Below are 24081 nucleotides of genomic sequence, written 5' to 3'. Positions count from 1 at the left end.
CCCCGGCAGCCGCGCCCCGTTCTGACTGGAAGTCAGCCTTGTCAATCTCTCGCGTCCGCCAACCGCCACCGCGTCTCTCGATGTCCCGCCCCCCCGCCGCTGCCGGGTTCCATTTTCCGGCCGGCTGGAGGCAGCGCCTGGAGCTCGGGACGGGTGGGATCAGGCTGCCGCGGCCGGCGCGGGGTTCGGGGGAGCGGGACGGGGCTGGGGCGGCGGAGCCTCGTCCTGCCGCCGCAGATGGAGGCCAGCCTGACGTGTGCCGTGTGCCTGTCCCTCTTCGAGGAGCCGGTGACGCTGCCGCTCTGCTCGCACAACTTCTGCCGGGGCTGCGTGCTCGAGTGCCTGGCCTCGGCGCAGCACCAGCAGCGGGGGCAGGGGCCGGGGCAGGGCCAGGGCCAGGCCCGGCTCTCCCGGGGCGGGCCGGGGCCGGGCGGCGGCGGCGGGGGCCGGGTGCCGTGCCCGCTGTGCAGGAAGCTCAGCCCGCTGCCCCGCGGCGGCGCGGCCGCGCTGCCCGTCAACACCACGCTGGCGGAGGTGGTGAAGCTCTACCGCTCCGGCGCGGCCGGGGAGCCCGAGCAGGGCCAGGGGCCGGGGCAGGGCCCGCTGGTGCTGAGGGGCACCTGCCAGAAGCACCCGGGCCGGCTGGTGCAGCTCTACTGCCGCATGTGCCGCCGCGCCGGGTGCGGGCAGTGCGTGTCTGAGGAGCACCAAGGCATCTTCCACTCCGTCAACCTCATAGACACGGTGTTCCAGGAGGAGAAAGTAAGCGCTCGGCTCTGCGCGGGGTCCCGGCTGCGCGACACCAGGCAGCTCCCTTGCTTAGAATACCTTGGCACTTGGGACTCCTTTGTGCGTGTATAGAGGCTGACAGTCTGTGCCGGAAAACAACACGCTCATGCCAAGAGCTTATGGCATGCCTGGATCCAGTTTTTCAGGCTTCTGCAAGATGCTAGCTCTGTTTAAAGAAAACAAAAAAAAAAACACACCCACAGATACTTCCTTCATAGGCTCTTTGAGCTGACGTGTCTATTTGGGGTAATAGGTAATAATTACACATTCAGAAATAGATGGTTTAGGTAACTTACAATAAAAGTAAAACCAAAATGCACTTATGTTTACGTGAAAACAACTGCCTGGCCTGTTTGTTTGTAGTGGCAGCAACAGTTGTGATTTTTGCCAAGGTAACCAGCATTATGGTAGAGTGAGCCATCCTTGCCCTATGCAAGTTGGGTAACTGAAACAGAATCGCAAGACGGTGATGAAGAGTGATAGGTGTAGGGGCTGTCATGGCTTAGAAACTAAGCCCCACGTTATTTGAAGCCACTGTTTTTTTTTTTTTACTGGCCAGGGCTAGAACTGGAAAAGAAAAAAGTAGTTTACCTTTTCAAGAAAGGCAGAAAGTGAAGGTATGTTGTTGAGGCATTGCTTCATGTATAGGTAATGAACTAATTGGAAACAATGGTGTGGAAGATGATGTAGAACATGTAGGACTTACAGTCTACTAACTAGAAACTTCAAGGTAGTAGTGTAGTAGATTTTTCTGTTTGCTGTAAATAATCACTTACTTAGAAACGCTTCTTAGTTTTATAAAGCATATGTTTTCGTGGAGACCATATTGGTGGAAAGGGATGATTTGGTTGTTATAAGTTGAAGAACAGCACTGACTGTCCATTAAGCTATGAGTTGTTTTTGCACTGATTTCCTTCCTGTTCCTCTTTCCAACCACCAATTGCCTGTCATTCAGGAAACAAGGGAAAAAGAGCCTTTGCACAACAGTTTTTGTGTAAGATTTAGTGATAATATAGTGTGGTAAGGAAGGAAAAAAACAGTGGTAATGTTGGTTAAAACAAGAATAACATCGTTATGATTAGCTTTCTATTTGTTTATTAAAACTTTTTTTTTTTTTGAGACTTTAAAAAGACTGTCATACACGTGCTTATCAAGCAGGAACAAATGCAGCATTCAAACAAATTGTGCTAGTTGTATGTGTTTTTTAAAAAAAGAAAAAAAAAGCTGAGGGAAACCAGTGTTTTAGCTATGAAATAACTCTATAGCCATTGTAGCATTTGTATTGTAGATGAGCCTAAAGCCATTACTTTGAGAAAGAGAGAAATATCAAAAGCAAGTTTGTCTGCTGTTCCAGGGAAGCATTAAATGTTATCAAATGTTTTGAATGACTGTTTGTGTTGATATGTTGTACCCCATGCTGTGGTTCTAGACAACCACTGAAATGTATTTATGGAGTTGTTAAAAGTCATTCTAAGCATTTCAATTGTCTTACAGTTAACCTTCTTCAGTAGTCTGAAAAAAATGAGAATAATAAATGAGAAGCTGATGAATGAAGTCTCAAGTCATCCAAATGATACTGATGTGAGTTACACATGCTGACTTTTTTTTTAAATTTATATCTATATAGATAGATAGATATAAAAAGCTCGATAACACCAACTTGATTCTCATAATAGGTTAATTACAACAATAGAGTACACTGGTACTTGGTATGGTATAGACATGTCCTGAACTTAGTTTAAAAAAATAAAAAAGAGTATGTAGACACTGCTGCTTGCATCGTCATCTGTTTTTGTATTCTCATGCTTCTAGATGGTGGTGAATAGTGAAGCAGACATAATTGCACTGGAATTCGGAGAAATTTTCAGAACTCTGGAAATGAAGAAGCAGCAATTGATAGAAGATCTTGAAAATCAAAGAAGTAAAAAAGAGAAGGAGTTTCAGATTTGGAAGAAGATGAAGGAAACTCACAAGAAAACCATTGAGAATTTTTTGAAGGATTGTGAAAAGCTTGTACATGAATGTGACCCTCAGCGTTTCCTGGAGGTAATGGCCTTTCTGTTACTGCTTGAGATCAGTTCTATAGTGAAGCTCCGATGTCATATAGAGCCTGATACTCAATTCAGTGTGATAACGAATGGATTGCGACAAACAAATTCAACAAATGGAAAAATGAAAGCTTAAATTATTTGTCACTTTACCCTCTTTTAAAACAGTGCTTTTCATTTTAGAGAAGCCTGACAATCTTTCTTTACAGTTTAGATATTTAGTGAATTCAGTAGACACTGTTTTCTTCACATGATTAAAGCTGATGAAATTAGTATTGGCTGTTTAGCTGTTGATATAACACTTATTGTGTTATGCTATCAGCTATGGAAGTCAGCTGCCTTGATGCTGGATAGGGAGTTATTTGTTAGTACTGCCACCAACCTTCTCTCATGTTTATATGCTTTTTTATGTTTATTTTTAAATGCTCTGTGCATTAAGCACGTTAATTGCATCTGTAAATTTGAAGATACCAAAAAAAGCTTTTTGGTGAGAGGTTAGAGCCAGATCTGGTAAGTTGTCTGAGCTGCATGGTGGAATACTATGTTGGGATACCTGAAGTAAGATGACTGTATAGATTCTAAAACCTGCTGTAATCTTTGCACGGAGCTATGCAGCCTATTCAAAGCTACCTCAACTACTTCTGACATACACTATATATTGAGTAGTATATATGTTTCTATAAAAGATGCTGTAAGTCTTCCTCATAGTGTTTAAGGGAACTGGAGAGGAAAAATTGAGAACGATGATAGAGGAGCTCAAGACACAAGCTTACATCCTCATTTTTACCTAAGGTAGCAGAGACGTTTTCATCTAGTTTTAAACTAGCTAGTTGATTTACGTCCAGTGCTGTGCTGTAACTGAATGGAATTTAGGCAGATGGTAAATGGCAAAGGACTTAACTGCTGAATTCTGTGTTTCCTGTAACTTCCAGCTTTATACCTGTCCTAAGGGACTACAGCACATTGCTTTTTTCTGCAAAGTTTTGTTTTGTTTTGTTTTTTTCTATCTTGAGATAAATGAGAAGTTTAATAAGTACTTTGTTTCATTAAGTTTCTGCTAACAACTAGTTAAGGAAAACCTGACTTTTGGGTAGAAGCCACCCCTGTTTATGGAAGAAGTGTTCTGACTCCAGCAATTAGTAGGCTTTAAGCTTAACACCTTTCTTCCTGTCCTCTATAGCAGTACACAGCTGATTTCAGTAAGGTGGTTTTTGTTGTTGTTTTCAACAACATTACTCTAACCTCACCAGGCTTTTATATGGAAGCAGCTAGTTTATAATCCAGTCAGTTTTTTCATTACACATTCTCTGGGAACTGTCACTTGAGTCCAATACAGTGAATTTCATATTGCTATGATGACTGCTTTAAAACTAAAACATAAATTTCTTTACTCTTAGTGTAATAATATCTTAAAAGTAAATAGCAGAGGTTCCTCTCACCAGGCAGAAAATATTCTCTTACCTGAGTATTCACAAGTATCTGAAATGGATTAGGTAACCACATAGGTCATGATTTGTTTTACTGGAATACTTCAGTTTGGCTCAAAGAATTTTTTCTTCCTTAATGCTCAGTTTAGAATAAATCGTGGGCCCAGACTTACCTTTGTCATGTGTTTGGCTGCTCTTTTTTTGTTATTGTTTTTGAATCTTCATAGGCTTATCTTCTATGGTTCTGTGAAGTTAAGACGGGGAGTTTAATCTCTCAAGTATTTTGGTAAAGTAGTGATCTTTTTTTTTGAGAAAGAGTTGGAGGAAAGCTCTACAAATGTATTTCCAAATATATACGTATCTTACGAATTCTTGTTTTATTTATAGGTGGCCTGTGGCTTGAATGCAAGGTATATGTATTTCTTTTCATGCTTTCATAGTTCTCTTGTGTAATTTTAAGATTTAAAAACTAAGAAAATGGTTACTTTGTATATGGTCAATTATATCAACTTAAAATGAAAGTAGTGTTTAGTAATAAGCTAAAATGCTTTCAGATTTTTGGATGCTCTGTATTCCAAATTTTAGGAAATGTGTCTATTTCAGTGAGGGATTAGCTGTGATTAGGGATAAACCAGTCTTTTGAATTGTCTCTCTGACAAAAACTGAGTATAGGAATTCAACATGTGGTAATTGTGTATTTTTTCAGTATCTTATTTAAACTCAGAGCACTGAAGCATATCTGGAACTTTCACAGTTTTCCTATATAGCTCTTTAAGAGTGTCTATGGAGATTCTGCAGTGTCTTCATTTTGTGTTTGCAGTGCACATACCCTGAATATTTCTCTCTAAAGACTTTTAATTACACTTATTGCTTATGTGATGACTTTTTAAGCAGAAGTTAAGCGGGAGTGTTGAAGTGGAGTTCTTGAAAATATTTTGTAGCTCACACTAACATTAGCAATGTTCTCTGAAAAGTGAGTGTAACTTAGATTCAGGTATAATATGTTAATAGTTTGTAATCTTTTTGCTGAGCTCCTTTTTTCAGCTTTCTTTTTTTTTTTCAGAAAAGCACTTTTTCAGTTTTCATTGTGCATGAAACCTAATTCAAATGATTTGTCAAGTAGTAAGTTTTAAGAAAAATGTCTAGGAAACTCAACATTTTACTGAAGACTTTAACTTTTTCTAATTTCTGTTTTACTGTTTTTTGTTTGCTTTTGTATTAAGCAGCTGTAATTTTGTTGTTGGCTTGTAAGCCTTAAGAGAAAGGGTGTTTAGGTCTGTTCGTTGTTTCATTTTCAAGGATGAAGACTCAGCTTGACCTGATGAGTATAGCATCCAGCTATGAAAAACCACCAGAGTATACTCAGAAGAAAATGGATATCAAACCTGTGGTTAATGAAATCTTGGCTTTGAAGTTAGTGCCAGTTAATCTGGACATGGCTAAAGGTAGGGAAAAAGGACTTAAGGGACAAGATTCAGGATGTCATTCTAGTAACCTGCAACTTGTGGTACTGATTGCTTATAAGCACTCAGTATAGCAAGAGCATTCAAAAGTTCAGAAAACTTATGAGTAAATTAATGCAAGATAAATTCACCAAGGATTTACTACATTTTGTGAATGTGCTTTCTCCAGAAAGTCCCTTGCCTATGGTTTTGGAAGCTGAGGGAAGCATTATTTTCCTTTTTGCAACCAGTATGGCCAGTGTTAAAAATGTATTGTTGAACTAGAAGATTGAATGCTGTGATTAAATGCTTTTACGCACACACGCTTTTACCCCATGTATGTTTTACATGAGGGCAGGTGCCTTCAGGCATTTAGAACAGCTTGTAAGCAGGCCTCTTGCTTTATATCGCATAAGTTTAGCCAAATACGGTATCCTACTTAAGACAATATACTTTTGTTCTTAATTGGAGTCTATTTAGATTCAAAGGAACTTTTCAGGATGTAAACACAGGAATAAAATAATCATATGGCTCATCGTAGCACAGGTTTCCTGGCTTTTTGGTGTTTTTTTTCCTTTTTTTTTTTTTTTGTAGTAATATAACTCCACTACTAAGTGCCTTTAGTACCCTTCAGGATTGTGACTGCAGCCTACATTTCATTTTCTGTTATTCCTTACGTTTTGAGAATATTTATTTTAACAGCATAAAGTTCATAGTAAAGCAGTATTTTGTTGATTTAGAAAAATTTATTTTTTTTAGTTGTAACCATTTTATCTTGAAAATGACTACGTTATTTCTCATATATAATATGCTGTCCAACTGTTTTCTTTTTTCTTGTCTTTCTAATAGACCTACCTTCTGGAGGAAATCAGAACTCAACAAAACATACTATAAAGCAATGGCAGGACCAGAAGAATATATCCAAAATGTTTATTGTAAGTTGTTGACTATGTAGCTACAACTCCGCATTTTTTGCTGTTGCTGTTTTGTCCTATCGAAAAAAAAAAAAAGGAATATAATGTCTGCTGCAAAACATTTTTCAGCCAGTAGCAGGACAAGAGGAAGCACTGACAGACGGTGGCAGGATCTGTACTCGCTTAATGTCAATATCAGAAATGTCAGCATTTCAAAATATGAGTCATGAGGTATGATTGAACATCTGTTTTAAGTATGACAAGTTACTATTTGTTATGACACAACTTTCTGCATATGCTTTTATACTGTCTTATTTAGGTGTTTTGGTGTCTTTTTTTTCTTTTTTAGTAGACAGGTACCTGTCTATTTCTGGAATGCAAATCTGACTATGCTAGTAAAGCTGCCATTTTTCTAAATTAAAAGCAGTTACATGTGGTGGGTGGCCGAGTGAATATTGTTCTTTACAGGAAGAATCTTGTTATGGTTAGTGAAGCGTGGCTGCCAGCGAATCACATAATGTATGTTGTGAGAATGCTGATGGCAGATGGTTAAGTTGCTTAGGTCCTTTGAATATAGAAGTATTTCTGTTATTTTGGAGAATGTTTGCAATGGGACTAGAAAACACAACTTATAAGGTTAAGTATATCCAGTGAAATACTAAATTAGTTTTTGAAAGGTTCTTTTTTGTAACATTTTGAGAATTTTTCAATGTCAAGGCTAGTGTGTTTAGCTATTCCTTGTTTTGTAAGTCACTTTAAATACAGCTTTTCCCATTTGCTACTACTGCAATGCATGCTTTGTCATCAGGGCTCTATATGTATCTCATTCAATTGTTTTTAATTTCTTCCATAACTTGCTCTGTTGCCGTTTATCTAGCAGCAGAAGAAAAATACAACATAAATGCGTATTATAGAATATACAATAAATTTTCTTTAATTGTAAGAGTTTTATAACCTCTGAATTCACAAATGCTCTATTTGGCCTAATAACTGGAATCTTTCCTATAACTGTAGGAGCTACGTTATAAATACTACATGGAACGTCAGAAACTCGCTGATGAGTTCAAGACACAAACTTTACCTGCAAATAAGAAGCATAAATTTGTGGCTGCTGAGGCTTCGAAGGATAAGTCCTCAGGAATTCCTTCTGTATCTTTACCTACCACAGCAAATAACACATATAGAGTGAATATGGGAATCCTGCAAAAAGAAGGTGGTTTTAATGAGTTAAACTTTTTTGGAACCAGTAATCATAGGATCCCATCCACCACTACTAACTTTTCTGAAAAAAATGGTAACTTAAGCTTAGTTCATGAGAGAGGTTCTGAGGAAACAACCACTCCAGCCTTATCAGAAAACTCTAAAGATTTATTAATTAGAGAAAAAATGCCAATGCAGTCATCAGCAGTTACTGTTTCGAATGGAATGGATGCAAATTCTAGCATTTTGGGAGGCCTAAAACCAGCAGCATCAGTAGCTACAACTGTTTCAAATTCAGAATTTTTAGATGTTTCTGCAGAGAGACCTTCTACTTCACCATTTGCTTTTGGTGCATGTAGCAACTCACTACCCAGATTTATTAAAAATGCAGCTACGTTTTCTTTTAAAAAGGAAGACAGTAAATATATTTTTCCTAAATTTTATCTGGGGAAATGTGATCGTGAAGCTAAAACAGATAACCAGGATGAAAGCAAATTTGGAAAACATAGTTCTGTAACTAAAACCGCAGTTTCTGATGCTTCAAACACTTGTAATGTAGAATCAGCAGAAAATGAGAAAATGTTTTTTTCATTTCCCTTTAGCAATTCAGAAAGAAATTGTTCTGCAGTATCAGGAGTCAGCAATTCATCCAAGATTTTATCATTATCCTCATTTTTTAACCAACCTGAGAAGCCTGCTGACCAAAATACATTATCTCACATGGTAGAAAATGCATTTCCTCCAAAGAAAACTGTAGAAAATGATGTGCTGAAACCATCTGTCTCAGTGGAGCAAAAAGCTAATGCATCAGAATCCATCACAACTGCACCTTGCAGTACTTCAGAAACCGGCATTGCAGCTGGGGTGGATGATGTCTCAGAGTCTCCCCTTCTCCCCAGCACGTGTGTATTTTCCTTCAAAAATAACTGTTTTCAGTTGCCATCACCAGTATTTTCATTTGGAAGTATTGTTAAAAATACAACTGATTCACTGACTTCCTCCTCCGTTTTTTTGTCTAGCAATGGTACTGAAAAAAGTGAACAAGAGAAGATGAAATCTCTTGACAAAACACCTCTAAATCTAGTAAAGTCTGCATCTCCAGAGCGTGCAGAGACTGCGTCTAGACACAGTCACCCGAAAGATGAAGGTTCTTTTCCAGTGGACTCATCTAAGAAAATAGAAAGTGCAGAAATACTTGCTGATAGTAATTCTTCCTGTAGTCCACCTTTATGTTCAGCTGTCCTTGCTGTTAAAGATGAGAATGCATCATCCACTCACCTTGCTATGACTTCAACACAACAGGAAGTAAAGGTAAAACATCAAGAAAGTATTGCTGAAAACAACTGTTCTATTCCTGGGAGGGAAGATGAACTTGAGTCCAGAATGCTTCAGAATGCAGCTTGTTCTGCTCCTGGGACGTGCAATGGTTCAGTTTCAAGAGCTTCTGTACTTACAGTAAACGAGTCCGGAGGAATGCTGAGTGATAGTGATTCTGACACTGAAGAGCTAAGTCAACCGTCTGTGTCTAGTGATACCAGCAGTGTATCAGAATATTTTTCTGTTGCAGAAGACAAGATACCTACTAGAAGAAAATCAGAGGCATGAAGAGAGGGTGAAATGGAACACAACTGTGTTTAAGTAAGACAGAATTAAATAAACGCTACAGCGAGGATACTTGTGATTTTACAGCTTTGTCCTGTATGAATCTTGCGATTTAAGGTATCTGATAGAAACATACTTGATTATCAGCAAGTACCATATACTAAAGTAATTTTTGTAGCACAATCCAAACAGAAAATGAAGTCTCTAACAAGACATTTTCAGTTAAATATAACCACACATCTTACATCATTAAGAACGAAGACCTTCCAGGAAGTGCCACTGGCATATGTGTGGGTGGTACGGGGGTTAAGGTGTCCCAGAAGGCAGGCACAGTGAAGCCTCAGCAGCATGAAGCAGAATATTGCTGCTTTAGTACAACAGCACTTGCACTAGGGTTGTGTCAGTAAGAGTAGTATCGACAATATCGTTCTGGTAAGCATGGAACATGAGCCATGGTGAAAATAAAGGACATTACTGAACATCTTCTTTGAGCTCCCTTTGGTTGTATTCTTCTTCTGTGCTGTATTTAATGGATATTTAAGTTACAACTCCTAGTTAAATTTCATTTAAACACTTGAAATGGAAAATGACGGCAATGTTCTTGGTATACAAGGTAGAAGGGTATCAGCTACACTTCTGAAATGCTGTATTTACAAAAAGTAACTCAGTTAATTTTCAGTTCCTTTTGGCAGCAAATTGGGAATTAGCGAACAAATATTAACTTGCAGTTTTGATTAAACCATTATGAGAATATGGCTTTTAAAACAAGAAAATGCCGTTCAGAATTTGTGTAATAACAGGAAAAAAGGAAAATTGCACTTCAAACTATAAGTATTAATTATCCAGAACTCATTGGATTTTTAGTTTCTAGAATACAACATAAAGTGAAGATAAAAATGCTGTCTTTTCTAATTTATTCACCTTTCTGTTGCATCCAACAGGCAGATGTGCTTTAGGTATTAGAATATGCAGATGCTAACACTATTTCAGATTAAAGGTCTTTTTCATTTAGTGTTCACTTTCCAGGAAAACTGGTGCCAGATCTTAAATAAATCCTGTGTTAGGCAGATATCATAAGTTCTGAAGCAGAATGCGTACTAATCCCTTTGAGATTCTTCAGTGGTAACTAAGTAGTCACTTTGTACCATAGAGAGAAATATTACTTAAATCTTTCAAAGCTTACTCATACACTTACTGTGACAAAATACTTAAAAATAATAATTTGTTCAGGAAACCTTGACCTAATTCTAATTTGATTTGTGCTAAACTTTTGGCCTTAGTGTCTGTGTCCGGGCATTCCTTTATTAAATACGCTGCAAAATAGTTTCTAGAACTCACCTACCTGCCCATGGTGCCTGTATTACAGTAAGTTAGAAGTCAAAATTTCTCGTTAGTTTTATAGTTTATGTTCATCCTGAAAGTCTTACTGGTTTTTCGTTTTTCTCTGAAGATTTGTCCTATTTTTATCATTCCTGTCACATTTTTTTGAATGCAGAGGAAATAAGCGTTAAAAAGGTATTAAGTTAAATTAATGGAAGGTCAAGCCTGAGTGTGATGGTAATGGCATCATAGATGGATCTCACTTGAATGAAAATGGGAGCAATGGAACAAATTTAAGACAGATCAGCACCTATAAAAACTTGTTGCCAGAACACTGTAATTCAGAAAATGTTTTCTGTTACACTGACACAAAAAAAAAGCACACTAATATTTTAGGGTTATTTAGAAACCCTGATGAGTGTTTAAAATTTTTGTTGTATCTTGTTTTCATTTATATTTACAGTGTTTCTTGAGGTTTCTAAATTTAAATGAGGTTTCTAAATTTAAGCTAGATTTAGTGAATAGACATTGTTATAAAATCATAAAGCAAATAAACAGATGGTGATGCACTTTTTTCAACAGCAGAAATTGTTAGTGTGCAGTTTCAATACAGTCCTAGGACTACTTTTCAGGCATGGCAAGTTGTAGTCTAAGTGACAGATTATACCTTAGCATGTAGCTTTTATGGAGGGGGTCACAGTACAATATTTTGTACTGACATTTTAGAATAGGTCACAGTAAAATTACAGTCTGCTCAGATATTAAATCAGTAGACTTAGCAATTTTCAGATATTTTCACAAGTTGATTCCTTAGTTTTGATGTGATCATGTTTAGATTTAATCCTTTTTCACTTTTAGTTCCTTAGTAAAAGTCATAAAAGAAGTGAGGTGCTTTTTACATACACTATTAAAAGTGAAATGAATATCACTGAATATCACACAATGAATTGTGTAATAACTAGAAAGACTACTCCATCGGGAAGCATGAACATGGTAAGGTCTAAATTAAGTCACTTCTACACTAATTGTGCAAGAAGGGTGTCTATAGACTAAATGTCTATATAGGGCATGATTTGCCAGATAGTAAAGAACAAATGGAATAAATTTTATTTTCCACACAGAGTTAAAACAGTATTTTCTACCACTATGTTCTATTTTAATCCTAACTTTATTTTACACATCCAAAAAAAGAGTTTCATCTGTCGATGTTAGCTCGGCAGGCCTACCTAACTAGGTATGCTTTTTTTTTTTCCACTGCATCTCTCAGCAACACATTGTACTTAAGTAATTTAATGCTGTTCACAGAGATTTCAAGTCAAAAAAATTAATCTGTGATCAGTTGATGAGCACCAGAGCTAATTCAAAGCAAGGGAATTCTGCATTGACTAATGCATGTTTTACTTACTGTCAATAGAAAATAACTTCCCCCACTTTCTTGATTGTCATAAAGGTGTTTGGCAATGAGGGATGCTGTCAAAGCCAAATTTTCCTGGGTTATCTAAGCATTGTGTTTGTTTATATATATATATATATACAGTTAGACTAGAAGTAGACAAATGTGTGGTTAGACTGAAGAATTGTCAATGTATGAAAATACTACTATTTTACTTTTTCAGAAGGAAAAACAAGGAAATAGAAAACATTTTAATCAGTTGGTGTTGCAAGGAATTTTGACAAGTACTACACTAAGGTGTAGCCTTCGGTCTTTCTAATTCAAGGCTACAACAGGTGAAAAATGAGGCAATTCTATGTATGGTTGCCACATTTTATTAAGCAAACTTCATTTTGATACAAACCTTCTTTACACTTAAAGTTTTGTAGGCTAAAACTGCAGAATGAGTTAAGAGCGTTCATGAAGGTGCTACATAAAACAGCAACCTTGAAAAATAATTAGAACAATTAACTTGATTTTAATTGCTGAAGTAATGAGTTGAAGGTTTCTAATGCTGTCCTATACAATGTTGTCCTATATACAATTAGTCTCTGAGATTATCTTTGATTATATTTGCTAAGTATATTTGAGAACTGTCTTAACATAAATCACTTCTTTAAAAAAAAATCTGAAATAGAAAAATGTACAATTATCTACTTTTGCAATTTATTAAAAACAGTTACTTTATATTACAACAGCTGAAATATTAACATATCAAGATTTTGTATAGTAAACTTTGTATTACTAATAGTAGGTATTACTGAGGTTTTATTTTGAAACATATTTGAGAACTCCGCCACTTCCCAATTTAAAAGGCAGCTAATCATATGTGTGGTAAGAGTATTACGTACTGCTGGTTTCCAGCTCTGTGGGTTTGTTTGTTGTTTTTTTTTTTGGTGGTGGTGTCTTGTTTTGCAGTTAACGTACTCTTGATTATCCAGATTAGCCAAAAGACCTAGACTGCAGCCAGTTTTTTATGGTAGTTTTCTCCTAGTTTTTGAAATGCCAGTAGAACGTTATCATTTGGATCATCACACAGTTCACTCAGTGATACTCTGTTTAAAAAAAAAAAGGCATTATTTCATTTTCATTTTATTTTTTAAAGATATTTAATATTAAAGAAGCAGATGTTGATCATACCCTATAGACTTAATGATGAGTGAAAAATCCTTGAGCAGGTAGTAAGCTTCTCCTTCATTTAACCTAAAGAATAAAAAATAAAAAATGGTGATGGTACTGTTTAACTGTTAATAAAGCTTGCCATGTAGGCTGTCTAAGGATGCAAAGAGCATATTCTATGGCCTCAAACTCTGATAAGACTAGGGATTACCGTGGAATAACTAAAAGCTTAGAATGTAATTAATAATGCTGTGGAGATACGTTTCTGTAATTATGTTAAACTTACATGACTCATGATTTTTATTTGGAAAAGAAATGCGTTAATACTGCTAACATGGTTTCAGCTCTTTGAATAACTGAACTGTTACAAGCTAAACAGGAATGCTGCACTTCAGATGAGATTGCTGGCTAAATGGAGTTGGAAATGTAGGAGAGTAGTTTTCTACAGATAGCTAAGATCCTGTACTTTGCAAAGACGATGTGTAATTAGTGGGCTGCAGCTTAATAAATCTTAATTCCAAGTAATTAAGAATACCACTAATTTTTAAGACATAAAATTGCAGTCAGTATTGTATTGAAAGTAAGGAGCATATTTCCTTTTGTCTTGACAATGTAGCATTCATGCCAAACTTCGCTATTTTACTAAGAACTACCACCTGCTTTAGGAAACCTGCTTTGGCAGGGGGGTTGGACAAATGATCTCTTGAGGTCCCTTCCAAGCCCTACAATTCTGTGATTCTGTGAACAGTTCACGGAATGTATATTATAATTGTTTATACCAGATTCTTCTTTGAAGTGCTTACAAAAAAGCAGATATAAAATTGTCCCATCCCCCTCGGGGAGCAGAAGGAGGTGGTATTTTGTTATTCGCATATAAAAGTGCTATAGAGCATGAAGGTAAAATAAAGATAACTTGATAGAGTAGTGGGGAGAGCGAGCTTGTGACTGATCTTTTGGGAGCTGAGGTTGGGAATAAAACTCTTTGTGAATGGCTTGATTAAGAAGGCCAAGCTAAAAGTTTTATAAAGAGAAGAAGCAAATAAAATGGACAAGATTATGCAAAGAGATGCACCTGCCAAATGAGATGTGTTGTCATTGTTACCACTTTTTTTTTGAGTTTGTATTTTTGAAGCAATAAGCAACAAGAAGTAGGTTGACCAAACTGTGGCACAATCTCAAAATAATCTGTCACTGAAGTCAATACTTCACATTTACAGTACTGTTTTGAAAATCCAGCTTATGCTTTGTAGCCATTGCCACGGGACTTTAATGCAGTATATGTTTTGTACTCATTATGACATTCAATTTTAATCATATTTAACATATGGTTAATTCAATCCTTACTTTCTGGAGGGAGAAGGCTTTAATGACAAAAAGATGTGCTCATGTACCATCAGGTACTATATGGAAGACAACACTGCTATTTAGCTGTACTAAAGCTGGTAGTAAGTACCAGTTATCAGTTGTCAAGGCAGTCAAGGAACCATGCTTATAGAAGTCCAGTGCATATGCATTGAGTGGCATACGTCGTCCTTGATTATCATACTTCTTCAAGTAAAGCAGAGGGCAGTTTTTGACATTAATTCCAAGGGAATGTAACACAGCCTAGAAAGAAAAAGGAGAAAAAAAGTGCTGAGTAACTATTGTGTTTTTGTTGCTACATCTGTTGTGTTAAAACTTGCAGCTTCAGTCACACAGCTGACAAGTTCCATACTTCTAATACTGGGCCACTCAAAAACTCTGCATGAGTAGACATAGGCTCTAGACACGAGATAACTTGCTGAAGTGGCTTATGCTGCTCTAGGATGCTCCACAAATAATTTAACTAGGCCACTTGTTTACTCATGAGTTTTAGACAAAGACTTTTCTGTATGTACAGGTCATGTATTCAGACCCTCCTGCTGATACTTTGAATGTATCAAGCTTACGCATAGCACATTTTAAGAGTGAAACTGAATTTCAAATTCCCAGTTTTAGTAACTTGATTTTTTCTAATTCTGATCCTAATTATCTGTTATGTGGTAATGCCCTAATGCTACAAAACCCATGCAGAAGGTAACAGCAAAATGCAAGCTAACAGTAAACATACCAATTTCTATTACAGTTTACCTAATTCATGTTAGATAACAATCACTGAACTGAGTAAAGAAGGAAATTATCAATGCAATAACACATACCTTTACTAGGATCCTTGAGACTACTGTGTGATTGATTTAAAAAAAAAAAAGTGAAGAAAAGCAATCTGTGAATATGGTTTGAAGCTATTTAGCTTCAAATTAATAATTCAAATAATTTTAGAGTAATTTAACTGAGAGCTGAAAGGAACCAACCAGAGTCTTGCAAGAAAACAAACTATTTATGGATTTTTTTTCTACATCTACCTATTCTGTGTTTCGCATTGTGATAATTTGTTGCTACTCAGTGCTGTTTCTTTTTTGAGACTCTTCAACTTGTTTCTCCTAAAGAGAAACACTTGAGTATACTGTCTTCATGACAGACAGAGGCAAGAAGATTGTAGTAAATATTTTTATTAGACTAATAAATTTCTACCCCCCGTGAAAAGTAACTTACTTTATTAACATTCTCTGCATAAAATAGATCATCGTCAACCATTCCAGATAAACACGCAAAAGGTGAGATAGCAGATACGCGTTTGGTGTTGTCCATCAAATAAGATGCTAGTTCAGAGCCATGCCATTTTTTAGATGTAAAATCTATATGGGAAGATTGAAATACAACATAAGCTATAATGCAGACACGTGCTGCCTTCCCGCAATGAATTTTGGAAGAGAAATTTTCAGTGTGGTTAGACAACGATAGGAAATACAGTTAATCTAAACTTAAATCCTTCATAATAGATGTTTTTCTTCTGTTAAGAGCTTTTAAGTGACTGATCACAGTATACAGGAAAAAGCTTACTAGCAGTGAATATAATGAAGTCTAAACCACTTTGTAACTTAAACCTTTTTCCTCAACTCAGCCATAGGCAAAATAGCTAACACCATACACAGCTGTGCCAAAAACAATGGAATGTTAGTATTAGAAGACTTACTTTATATCCTGCATTGAAGAACAGTTTTTTCAACCTGTATTCACAGGTCTTAATACAGACCCGTAATAGATTTTACTGCTATCTTCTGGATTACCAGCCAATGTTTTCCATGAAGCATGGTGATCTAAAGAACGTGTACTCAACTGAGGCCACGTTCAGGCTTAACAAGCACTCTGCTTTATGCAACCCGGTACAAATTTGTGTTTACAAGAGAATGGCATTTCAGCTGGCTTGTGGTCTGCCTATACTATCAATTGATGGGTGTAGAAGATCTGGCTGTTTTGTGGGGGTTTTTTTTGAATGTATTTCTAGGTGTTTTTGTTTGTTTTCCTAAGTAAAAACTTATTCTTTCTTTCCAAGTTGTTAGCAATACTTTTAATCCTTACACTGCAACAATTTCTGTTTTGTATGATGTTAAGTATGCTGTAGCTACAATCTGTGATTCATAAAAAAATCACAGCAATTTTGCATATTTTTTTCACAGTCTCACCCCAAAGTTGGTGTAAGTCCAAACGTCTCTTCCACCATTTGTTTGATCTTGCATCTCTTTTTCTGTGAATCTAATGCAATGTATTTCATTCTTTCAAAACAGTTTAAAAAATGAGGAGAATACAACCAAGCCTGAATGTTATATCTTTCATTTTAATATGAAACTTTACCATTAAATTAGAGGAGGAAAGTCAATTTCCATGGTTCACATCCTGGATAAAATTAGCACTTGTAATACTAAGATATATAAAGGAATTTGTATCCTGAAAATGCAAGGCAGTCCATGTACTTATACTTTCCTCTTGATTTGGAGCACCATCATTCTGTGATTTACAGCTTTTAATTTTCTATTTTTTTCAGAAAATGTATCAAGGTGTGGGGTCTCTCTATTGTTAAAATAAGCAATCTTAAATTGAATATAAAAAAGCAAGGTTTTGCTATACTGTTGCTTACATGATACCATCATGCAGCACTTACCCGTGCTGTCTATTGGAGAACAAAGCACAAAAATGGAAAACTCCTATTTACCATCTCAAGCTATGTAGTACTCAGTCTTCTGTATAGTACTCTGTCTTGTTTTGGATTTACCTTGTTTATGTGGTAGCTTGTAAGATAACTTAGCTTTTTTCTTTTTTCGCACTAACAAAATCACTCTACCAAGGTAGGAAAAAAGGAGGAATAAATAGAGTTATCTGATATATTTTAAATGCTTCCTTATTGAAAAAATATGTTTGAAGTTGTGTTATTTTCAGAGGATGTAGGCAATAGTGGTATATTGCATTGCTTTTACATCTTCTGTCCAGGAAGTAACTATACATAATAGTTACATATTTTTCTCCCAGTGAAAATCCATGTCTCTTGGTAATTTTATACTAATGTCTTTTCATACTGCTCTGGTCATTGGACAGCATCTATTGGCATAAGTAACTTAATTGATTTAACACATGGTATACTGTTCTTTAACTGTTAATTCAATCTTAAGGCTGTTCAGATATTGAAAATCTAACCTTTTTAAGACTGAAAGCAATTCACACATCACAGGCATCTACAAATATCTTCATTATTATATTTAAAAAGGCGTTTATTAAAAAATTAGTTTTAAAAATAACTTTAAATTATTTAAAAAGAATTCCCCTTATTTCCACTATAAATTCATAAAAGAATACCAACTAAAGTGATCCTTTTCCTGTACACAACTTCTATATTATATACAACATTTGTAAAACAAAAGTAACATCGAAACTGTATCTCTTTATTAACGTCTGAACTCACTTTTTTTCCTTTACCAAAAAAAAAACCTTTCCTAATATACTCAATTTCATAAATAATGACTATGCTTCCCACCCCACCCCCCAACTTCCTACCTGTCTTTGACAGTGGAAGTCTGTATTCTTGTTCCGTATCTGCCAGTTTGGCAGTTGTCAGAAGAAAATGAGCAAAATTTTCCTCAACTTTGGCATTGTACTCATTTACAGCTTCTGCAAAGTCTTCTGGCAGATCTTCTAGGAAGACCTGAAATAACATGCAGTTTATTGTTTAATTTGGGTAATTTCTCCAGAAGTTCTACATGGGTGCATACGTAAGATATTAGTACAGACAGGGCAGTAGTAGAAAGAAGACTACAGCTCCAAATTTAACCCAATTTGTCAGACTGCCTGACTGAATTCTGATTCGTGGATCTTAAAGAAAGATGAACATCAATTTCATGCAGAAAAAGACATGGAAAACAAAAAAATTCCTAGAATTTTTACTTGCAGAGTACTCAGTTTTATTATTTAATGATTAGTTAGCTAAGAGGGGACTTTTGGGAGTGCTGCCTTTCCCAGCTCTCGTTTTGTATATCTCAGTGTTGAAAAGGTTCCCTGACAACATGACAGACCCTGATACTTTGCTGCCATTAGCCACAGCAGTCCAGTAATCCCTCTTATGTGACTCGCCACTTTTCATAAATTAGTGACATTTTTTCTTGGAACGCTTCCTGGAAACTGGACAAAAAAGCATCTTCAGGCAGAAAAAAAATTCCTTTGTTCTTCCAGCCACAGCTGTGTCTGCCAAAGCTTTAACGGTTTGCATGAAAGAGACAATAGGAGTATGTTACAAGTGTTTCACTTTCTGCCCATACCCATGGTGGGTTAACTTAGTACACAGCTACTATTAATGTTCATCATAGCAATACTATCTTGCTCTTGGAAAATGATAGCCCTAAGCCTACGGTGCCATGCACTGCAGAGCATGCTGGTGTCCTTATGAGTCTTTGGTACTTGGCAGAAAAGCTACAGCTCTTTAGAAAAAGACAGAATTCTATTAGAGTGAGGAAAAGAAAGTAAACTCCCATTTGGCGAAAAATATAGTTGGGTTGTATTGTATAAAGAGACACTGTGTTGTCCATAACTTTAGATTTTGAAATATGACAGTAACACATCATCTTCAAATAATTCTTGAATAATTCAGTACTTTTCATTTAACGTGACACACAATCGCTACTTCTATGGTTGTATCAAGGCTTCTTTGCCCTAATCCGGAAAGTACGGCTAGCTGATCACCCACCAGACTATTGTACATCCACAATGACAACACACTAGCCAACAAATTGAAACATAGTCATTAAGGTGGCACACAACATAAGTTACAATAAAGACCAATCATTTCTCTACCTTGGACTGGTAAAATTTGTGTTTCAATGTCATTGAGCAGGCCGGAAGATACTTCTGCCCAAACAGATTTGCTAGAATAAGCACTAGCTTTTCCAGGACATCATCTGAAAAGTCATTTGAGTCTGTCAAAACAGTAGGCACATGGGTTAAATATGAAAACTTACCAAAAACAGTTTGCTTAAAATAACTTCCATTCAGGCATTTCCCTCCCAGCTGCTATTGTCAAGAGAGTTTATAAGAACAGTATCCAACATAGTTTTGCATTTGTTTACACACTTCAGCTTGTGTGCACAAAATGGATTTTACTCATGTAATATGACATTAGCAGTAGTACTTTTGTTAACTTGTTGATATTCAGAGTGGTCATCCATCTTATTTACTACATGGCATTCAAATCTTGCTCTGGAGTCAGGATTATTAATTTTTCCAGATCAAATGGACTTTTCTATGTACAGCATTCTCTTTATCTCATAATTTTTCACAAACAGTACATTTAGGTTCATGGTATTAGTATTGCCATATGCGTGTTGGTTTTCTCAGACAAAATACAAGCACTTGCAGAGTGTGTATAGGCACAGACCAACGAGATAGGGATGAAGGCCAGCAAAGGCAGCAGTAGCAAGAAGGCAAGCACCCAGAGAATTTTAGAACCATTGGGGTTACAGAGGCTGCCACAGACTTAAGATGCATGGCATATTATTTACCTTTCTTAATTGGCTGGCACAATTTGTGGAACAAACCTTTCACAAGAAAACTCACTAAGACAAAATTTGAAGGTTCATGATAGTGTAAGTGTGTCACAAGTCCAGCAAATCCCATGGGGTTACCTTCTTGATCCAAGTAGCTCTATTTAATTTAAAAGCAAAATAAGCTTAGTTGTGAAAGATGAAATTGCATTTGACAAAAATATAAAATAGTGGCATTCAAAGGAATAGTCCTTCAACCCAATGCATAGGTACCTACTCAGTTCCCCATGAAAGCCAAAACTTTGTCATTACTGAAAAACAAGTCACCAACTATTTGAGAATTTCCATAGGAAATCTTAATCTCCCGGTGCAAAGCATAATTACTGACTTCATAGTTTTAGTGCCCATTTAGACCATGTTGCAAATCAAAGTGCATACAGTCACCAAAGAAAGATTTGATGCAACTTTCATTCGAACAAGAAAATCCAAATGTTCAATGGGATAAAAGCACACAAGCAGTGATCTGTCAAATATGTTCTGCAGGATGTCAAGGTGCTGAAAGCCTTTATAGTTTCAAAAACAAAACAAAGAAACAAACAAAAAAAAAAACAGAAACAACAGGACAAACTCAGGGAATAAAACTCTATCAAAGGCTGTAAGTTCCATGACACCTGTCCTGGCAGAGAACACTCTGCATCACACCCTGTAAGAAAGGAGGGAGTACCTAGATAACCATCACTCTCTATAGTTGCTTTTTTTAAATACTCTTCCTTAAGAAAAATATTAGAGACAGCATATAAGGTACATCAGCCTGTTTTGACCAGTTCTTAAATTAACTGTAACTTTTTGAAAACATTACTAATCTTGCCCTTACACTGACTTGAAGATGGGATTTCTCTTCAATGGGATTGTCAGACTCCAGGTTTCACACATAAGGGACACTCATCAGAGGCAGAGCAGAGCCACTGGGCTTCTAACTGGAAGCAATGCTGGGAAAACTGGACTCAGATGATTCTTAAATGTAATCATATTATTTATGCCTCTTCCTGTCTGTAGGCCTGGGCTATAAGCTAAAAAGGATGTTACGCACAAAAAAAAATCCAAAATGGTATCCATTAAATTGAAACTATTACAATGGAGAGATACACCACAAATTTTCAATTTTCCCTAGGAGCTATTTCCTAAATTTTTGTTAGAGGTATAATTTCCTCCCCACGTTTTGGAAACTATGTTATTTTTAGTATATTTTAAACCTCTAACATTTCAAATCCATGTATATTTCAAATACCTGTATATGTAATATAAACGCACAACTCATTTTCCTAGTCAATGTGTGATCATATAGACCATACCATGAGACTTTCCCAATTTATTGCATAAGTAGCTCAGAATTAACCCTGGACTTAAAGCACCTTAATTTAATCTGTTTCCTTAAATTTGTTTCCAGCAGAAATGGCCTATTTCTATGTAATATATAAAACATGGTTCTTAAATGAAAGAGAACACAAACAGGAGTTCTTAACATGTTTTCAGAATCTGCACATTTCAGAAAAGCAAACCTGTATTTACAGACAAACATCCAGAATGAGTTAAAACATACCTCTTTGATAAGAAACTGCAAGGAAAACATAAAATAAATTTTTAATATTTCAGCATGTCTTTCGTTTTTGAAAGTCATCAGTGAGTGCTTCAACACTGACAATGCCTGATCAAACAAACAAAAAAGAAAAAAAATTAGAAATGCAAGGGAACGTCTGTATTGTAACAAGCAAACAAATTCAAAATCCAGCTTTTATGCTTTATTTTATCAATCACTTTTCAGGCTAGAAATGTCAGGTTGGAGGTACTGTTGGATTTTTGTTATTTATTTATTTAAATTGAATGCCTAATTCTTGGAAGTGCTTGTGAAAATGTCCATTCTGTCTGTCAGGTATATGTTAATTTTCTAAACTTATGCTGAGGTTTGTAAAGCTGATTACATGAAATTCATATACAGATCTATAGGAAAAGGATTTAAATATAAGTTTGCATCATTAAATTAAAACCATTAAATTTGCATCATTAAACTAACCCCATTAAATGATTCCTTACACTTTAATTCCATTTAAAATATTTAACACAGTTTACCAATTTACTTTATTATCTTAAAAAGTTGACTGCGCTTATGCCTGAATTCCTTGAGTCCTTAAAAATGTCTATATGCTGGAATGGATCTAGAGAAACAGATCAGCTGGATGTAAGAGTTTCTGAACAATTACAAGAGGAGATCTCTGAGAAGTTTGTAATCATAATCATAGACTGTTTACTTAATTTACTTAAGTCACTACATTAAATGGCAAGAATAACAATTTTTGATTCCAGAGATGATGGATTTCATGCTGATGGATTGTGCACTGATTTCAACAAGTGAGTAATACGTGGCATTTTCGCTTTGTTTCAATTGAGATAGGAATTCATAGCTCCCTCTTCTCTACAGAAAGATATGTTCACATCTTTTCCTCAAATAAAGCTGAAATTTTAAATATGGGAAGATTTTGTGATTCTCCAAGTTAATGCAAAAATTGTATACAAGAGTCAGAGTAAAAATACCTTCCTGATAGTAGCATTCTGTTGGATAATAATATTTATTGCAACGAATAAATGCATGAAAATGGACAGTGCAATACATCAGAGATGATGTTACAGGTACTAGATACAGTATAGGAGTGTATGAGATTTCATTTGGAGACAGATTGCTTAGTTTTGAAATGCATAACTCATGTTAAGGAGATATTGTTCAATTAAACCGAGTAAGAATTAATTAAATTATACTATGAAAAAATATTAAACCTTTGCACTGGCATCTGCTTTGTCATCAGCCTTCGCAGACAACAGCATGAGTCTCAGTATTAAGGTAATAGTCAGAGGAAACTGGCCTTTCAGTTGAGGTACATTTGATTTGATAAGTCTTTCAACTTTGGGCAGTGGTATATCATAGAAGAACACATTTCCAATCATATCATGTCCCCGTCTTCCAGCACGTCCTGACATCTAAGAATAAAATCTTTGTATTATTATTAAAATAACAACATTATTAAAATTTTAGATAAAATACACCTAAGTTGTATATACTGCTACCATCTACACAATCTTAATAAGGTATTTATGCAAAATTATTCAAGTAATGTGTGCAAAAATGTGCTGTATTTAAGATATAGCTGGTTTAAAGTGTGGTTTTTTTTTTTTCTTTTACCTTATATTCATGAACTCGCATATTTGTCACAGGACCTAAACGTTGGAAAGGATACTTACGGTCTCACACATCTTTTTAATATTTGTATTTCTTCAAGGTAATTTATACTTTATTTAAAACCTATATATCAGCTTCACTTTCAAGTTACATTTAGCTTTGAATTATTTCTAGGGCAGAGGGAGCTTCAGCATGAATGCAGAGCAGAGAATATGAGTAAGAGCACAGGGAAGTTACCTAAAGGTGCATTCCCTCGCTTGGATCATCCCTTCTTCATCAGATCTGTTGTGCCAGACCTGTACTAGTACTTTCCCCTTGTACCAGACAACGTGACAAAGCTGCAGTCATATCATTTATGCACAGTAGAAGGGATATGCACATAAGTCTCATTGCTGCACAAATCCACTCGCTCTCTGACTTTGAGAGCTACCTGTCAGGTGACGCTATTAGCAGCATCTGGCTGACATGGTCCTGAGCCAGAGGCAAACTTGCAGTACTTTATTAAAATACAGGTTTGAAAAGAAGCAGAAAAGCAGGGAACAGAGGCTAATGAAGAGTCTAATGTTTCTCAGCCTACCCAGTAAATTGTCACATGACTTGAGGCATTCTGTGTTACTGCATTTGCACATAGTACCATGTTGCATTCCACAACAGAATTAACTCAAATGTCCTAATTAA

General features: G+C 36.2%; 2 protein-coding genes across 8 annotated transcripts in view; one reads left to right on the top strand and one right to left on the bottom strand.

The window, feature by feature from the left end:
• Positions 1-89: 89 nt before the first annotated feature.
• LOC308193903 (uncharacterized protein) lies at positions 90-9908 on the top strand. The gene is made up of 8 exons (XM_080589030.1): positions 90-762; positions 2284-2370; positions 2602-2835; positions 4652-4674; positions 5564-5709; positions 6556-6641; positions 6750-6851; positions 7635-9908. Exons 1-8 carry the CDS (start codon positions 238-240, stop codon positions 9423-9425), a joined length of 2994 nt encoding a protein of 997 aa, XP_080445156.1. The 5' UTR covers positions 90-237; the 3' UTR covers positions 9426-9908.
• Positions 9909-12493: 2585 nt separating this feature from the next.
• DDX60 (DExD/H-box helicase 60) overlaps positions 12494-24081 on the bottom strand; it is a 52793-nt gene continuing 41205 nt past the window's right edge. For 6 of the 7 annotated variants that reach the window (XM_080589009.1, XM_080589010.1, XM_080589011.1 and 3 more), the window contains 9 exons: positions 23004-23204; positions 21775-21879; positions 20193-20334; positions 19489-19610; positions 18199-18346; positions 15865-16007; positions 14747-14898; positions 13315-13377; positions 12494-13229 (listed from right to left, as the gene is read on the bottom strand). In XM_080589009.1, coding sequence (XP_080445135.1) covers positions 13130-13229; positions 13315-13377; positions 14747-14898; positions 15865-16007; positions 18199-18346; positions 19489-19610; positions 20193-20334; positions 21775-21879; positions 23004-23204 — 1176 coding nt within the window. In that variant the 3' untranslated portion in view covers positions 12494-13129. Of the gene's footprint in view, positions 13230-13314; positions 13378-14637; positions 14899-15864; positions 16008-18198; positions 18347-19488; positions 19611-20192; positions 20335-21774; positions 21880-23003; positions 23205-24081 lie in introns of all 7 variants that reach the window. The other variant, XR_013950040.1, reaches the window with a different exon arrangement.

The sequence above is a fragment of the Anser brachyrhynchus genome (assembly GCF_964034855.1).
Source record: "Anser brachyrhynchus genome assembly, chromosome: 4".
NCBI classification, from domain to species: domain Eukaryota; kingdom Metazoa; phylum Chordata; class Aves; order Anseriformes; family Anatidae; genus Anser; species Anser brachyrhynchus.
The sequence above is the reverse complement of the archived record's forward strand: the minus strand, read 5'-3'. Positions and strand labels throughout refer to the sequence as shown.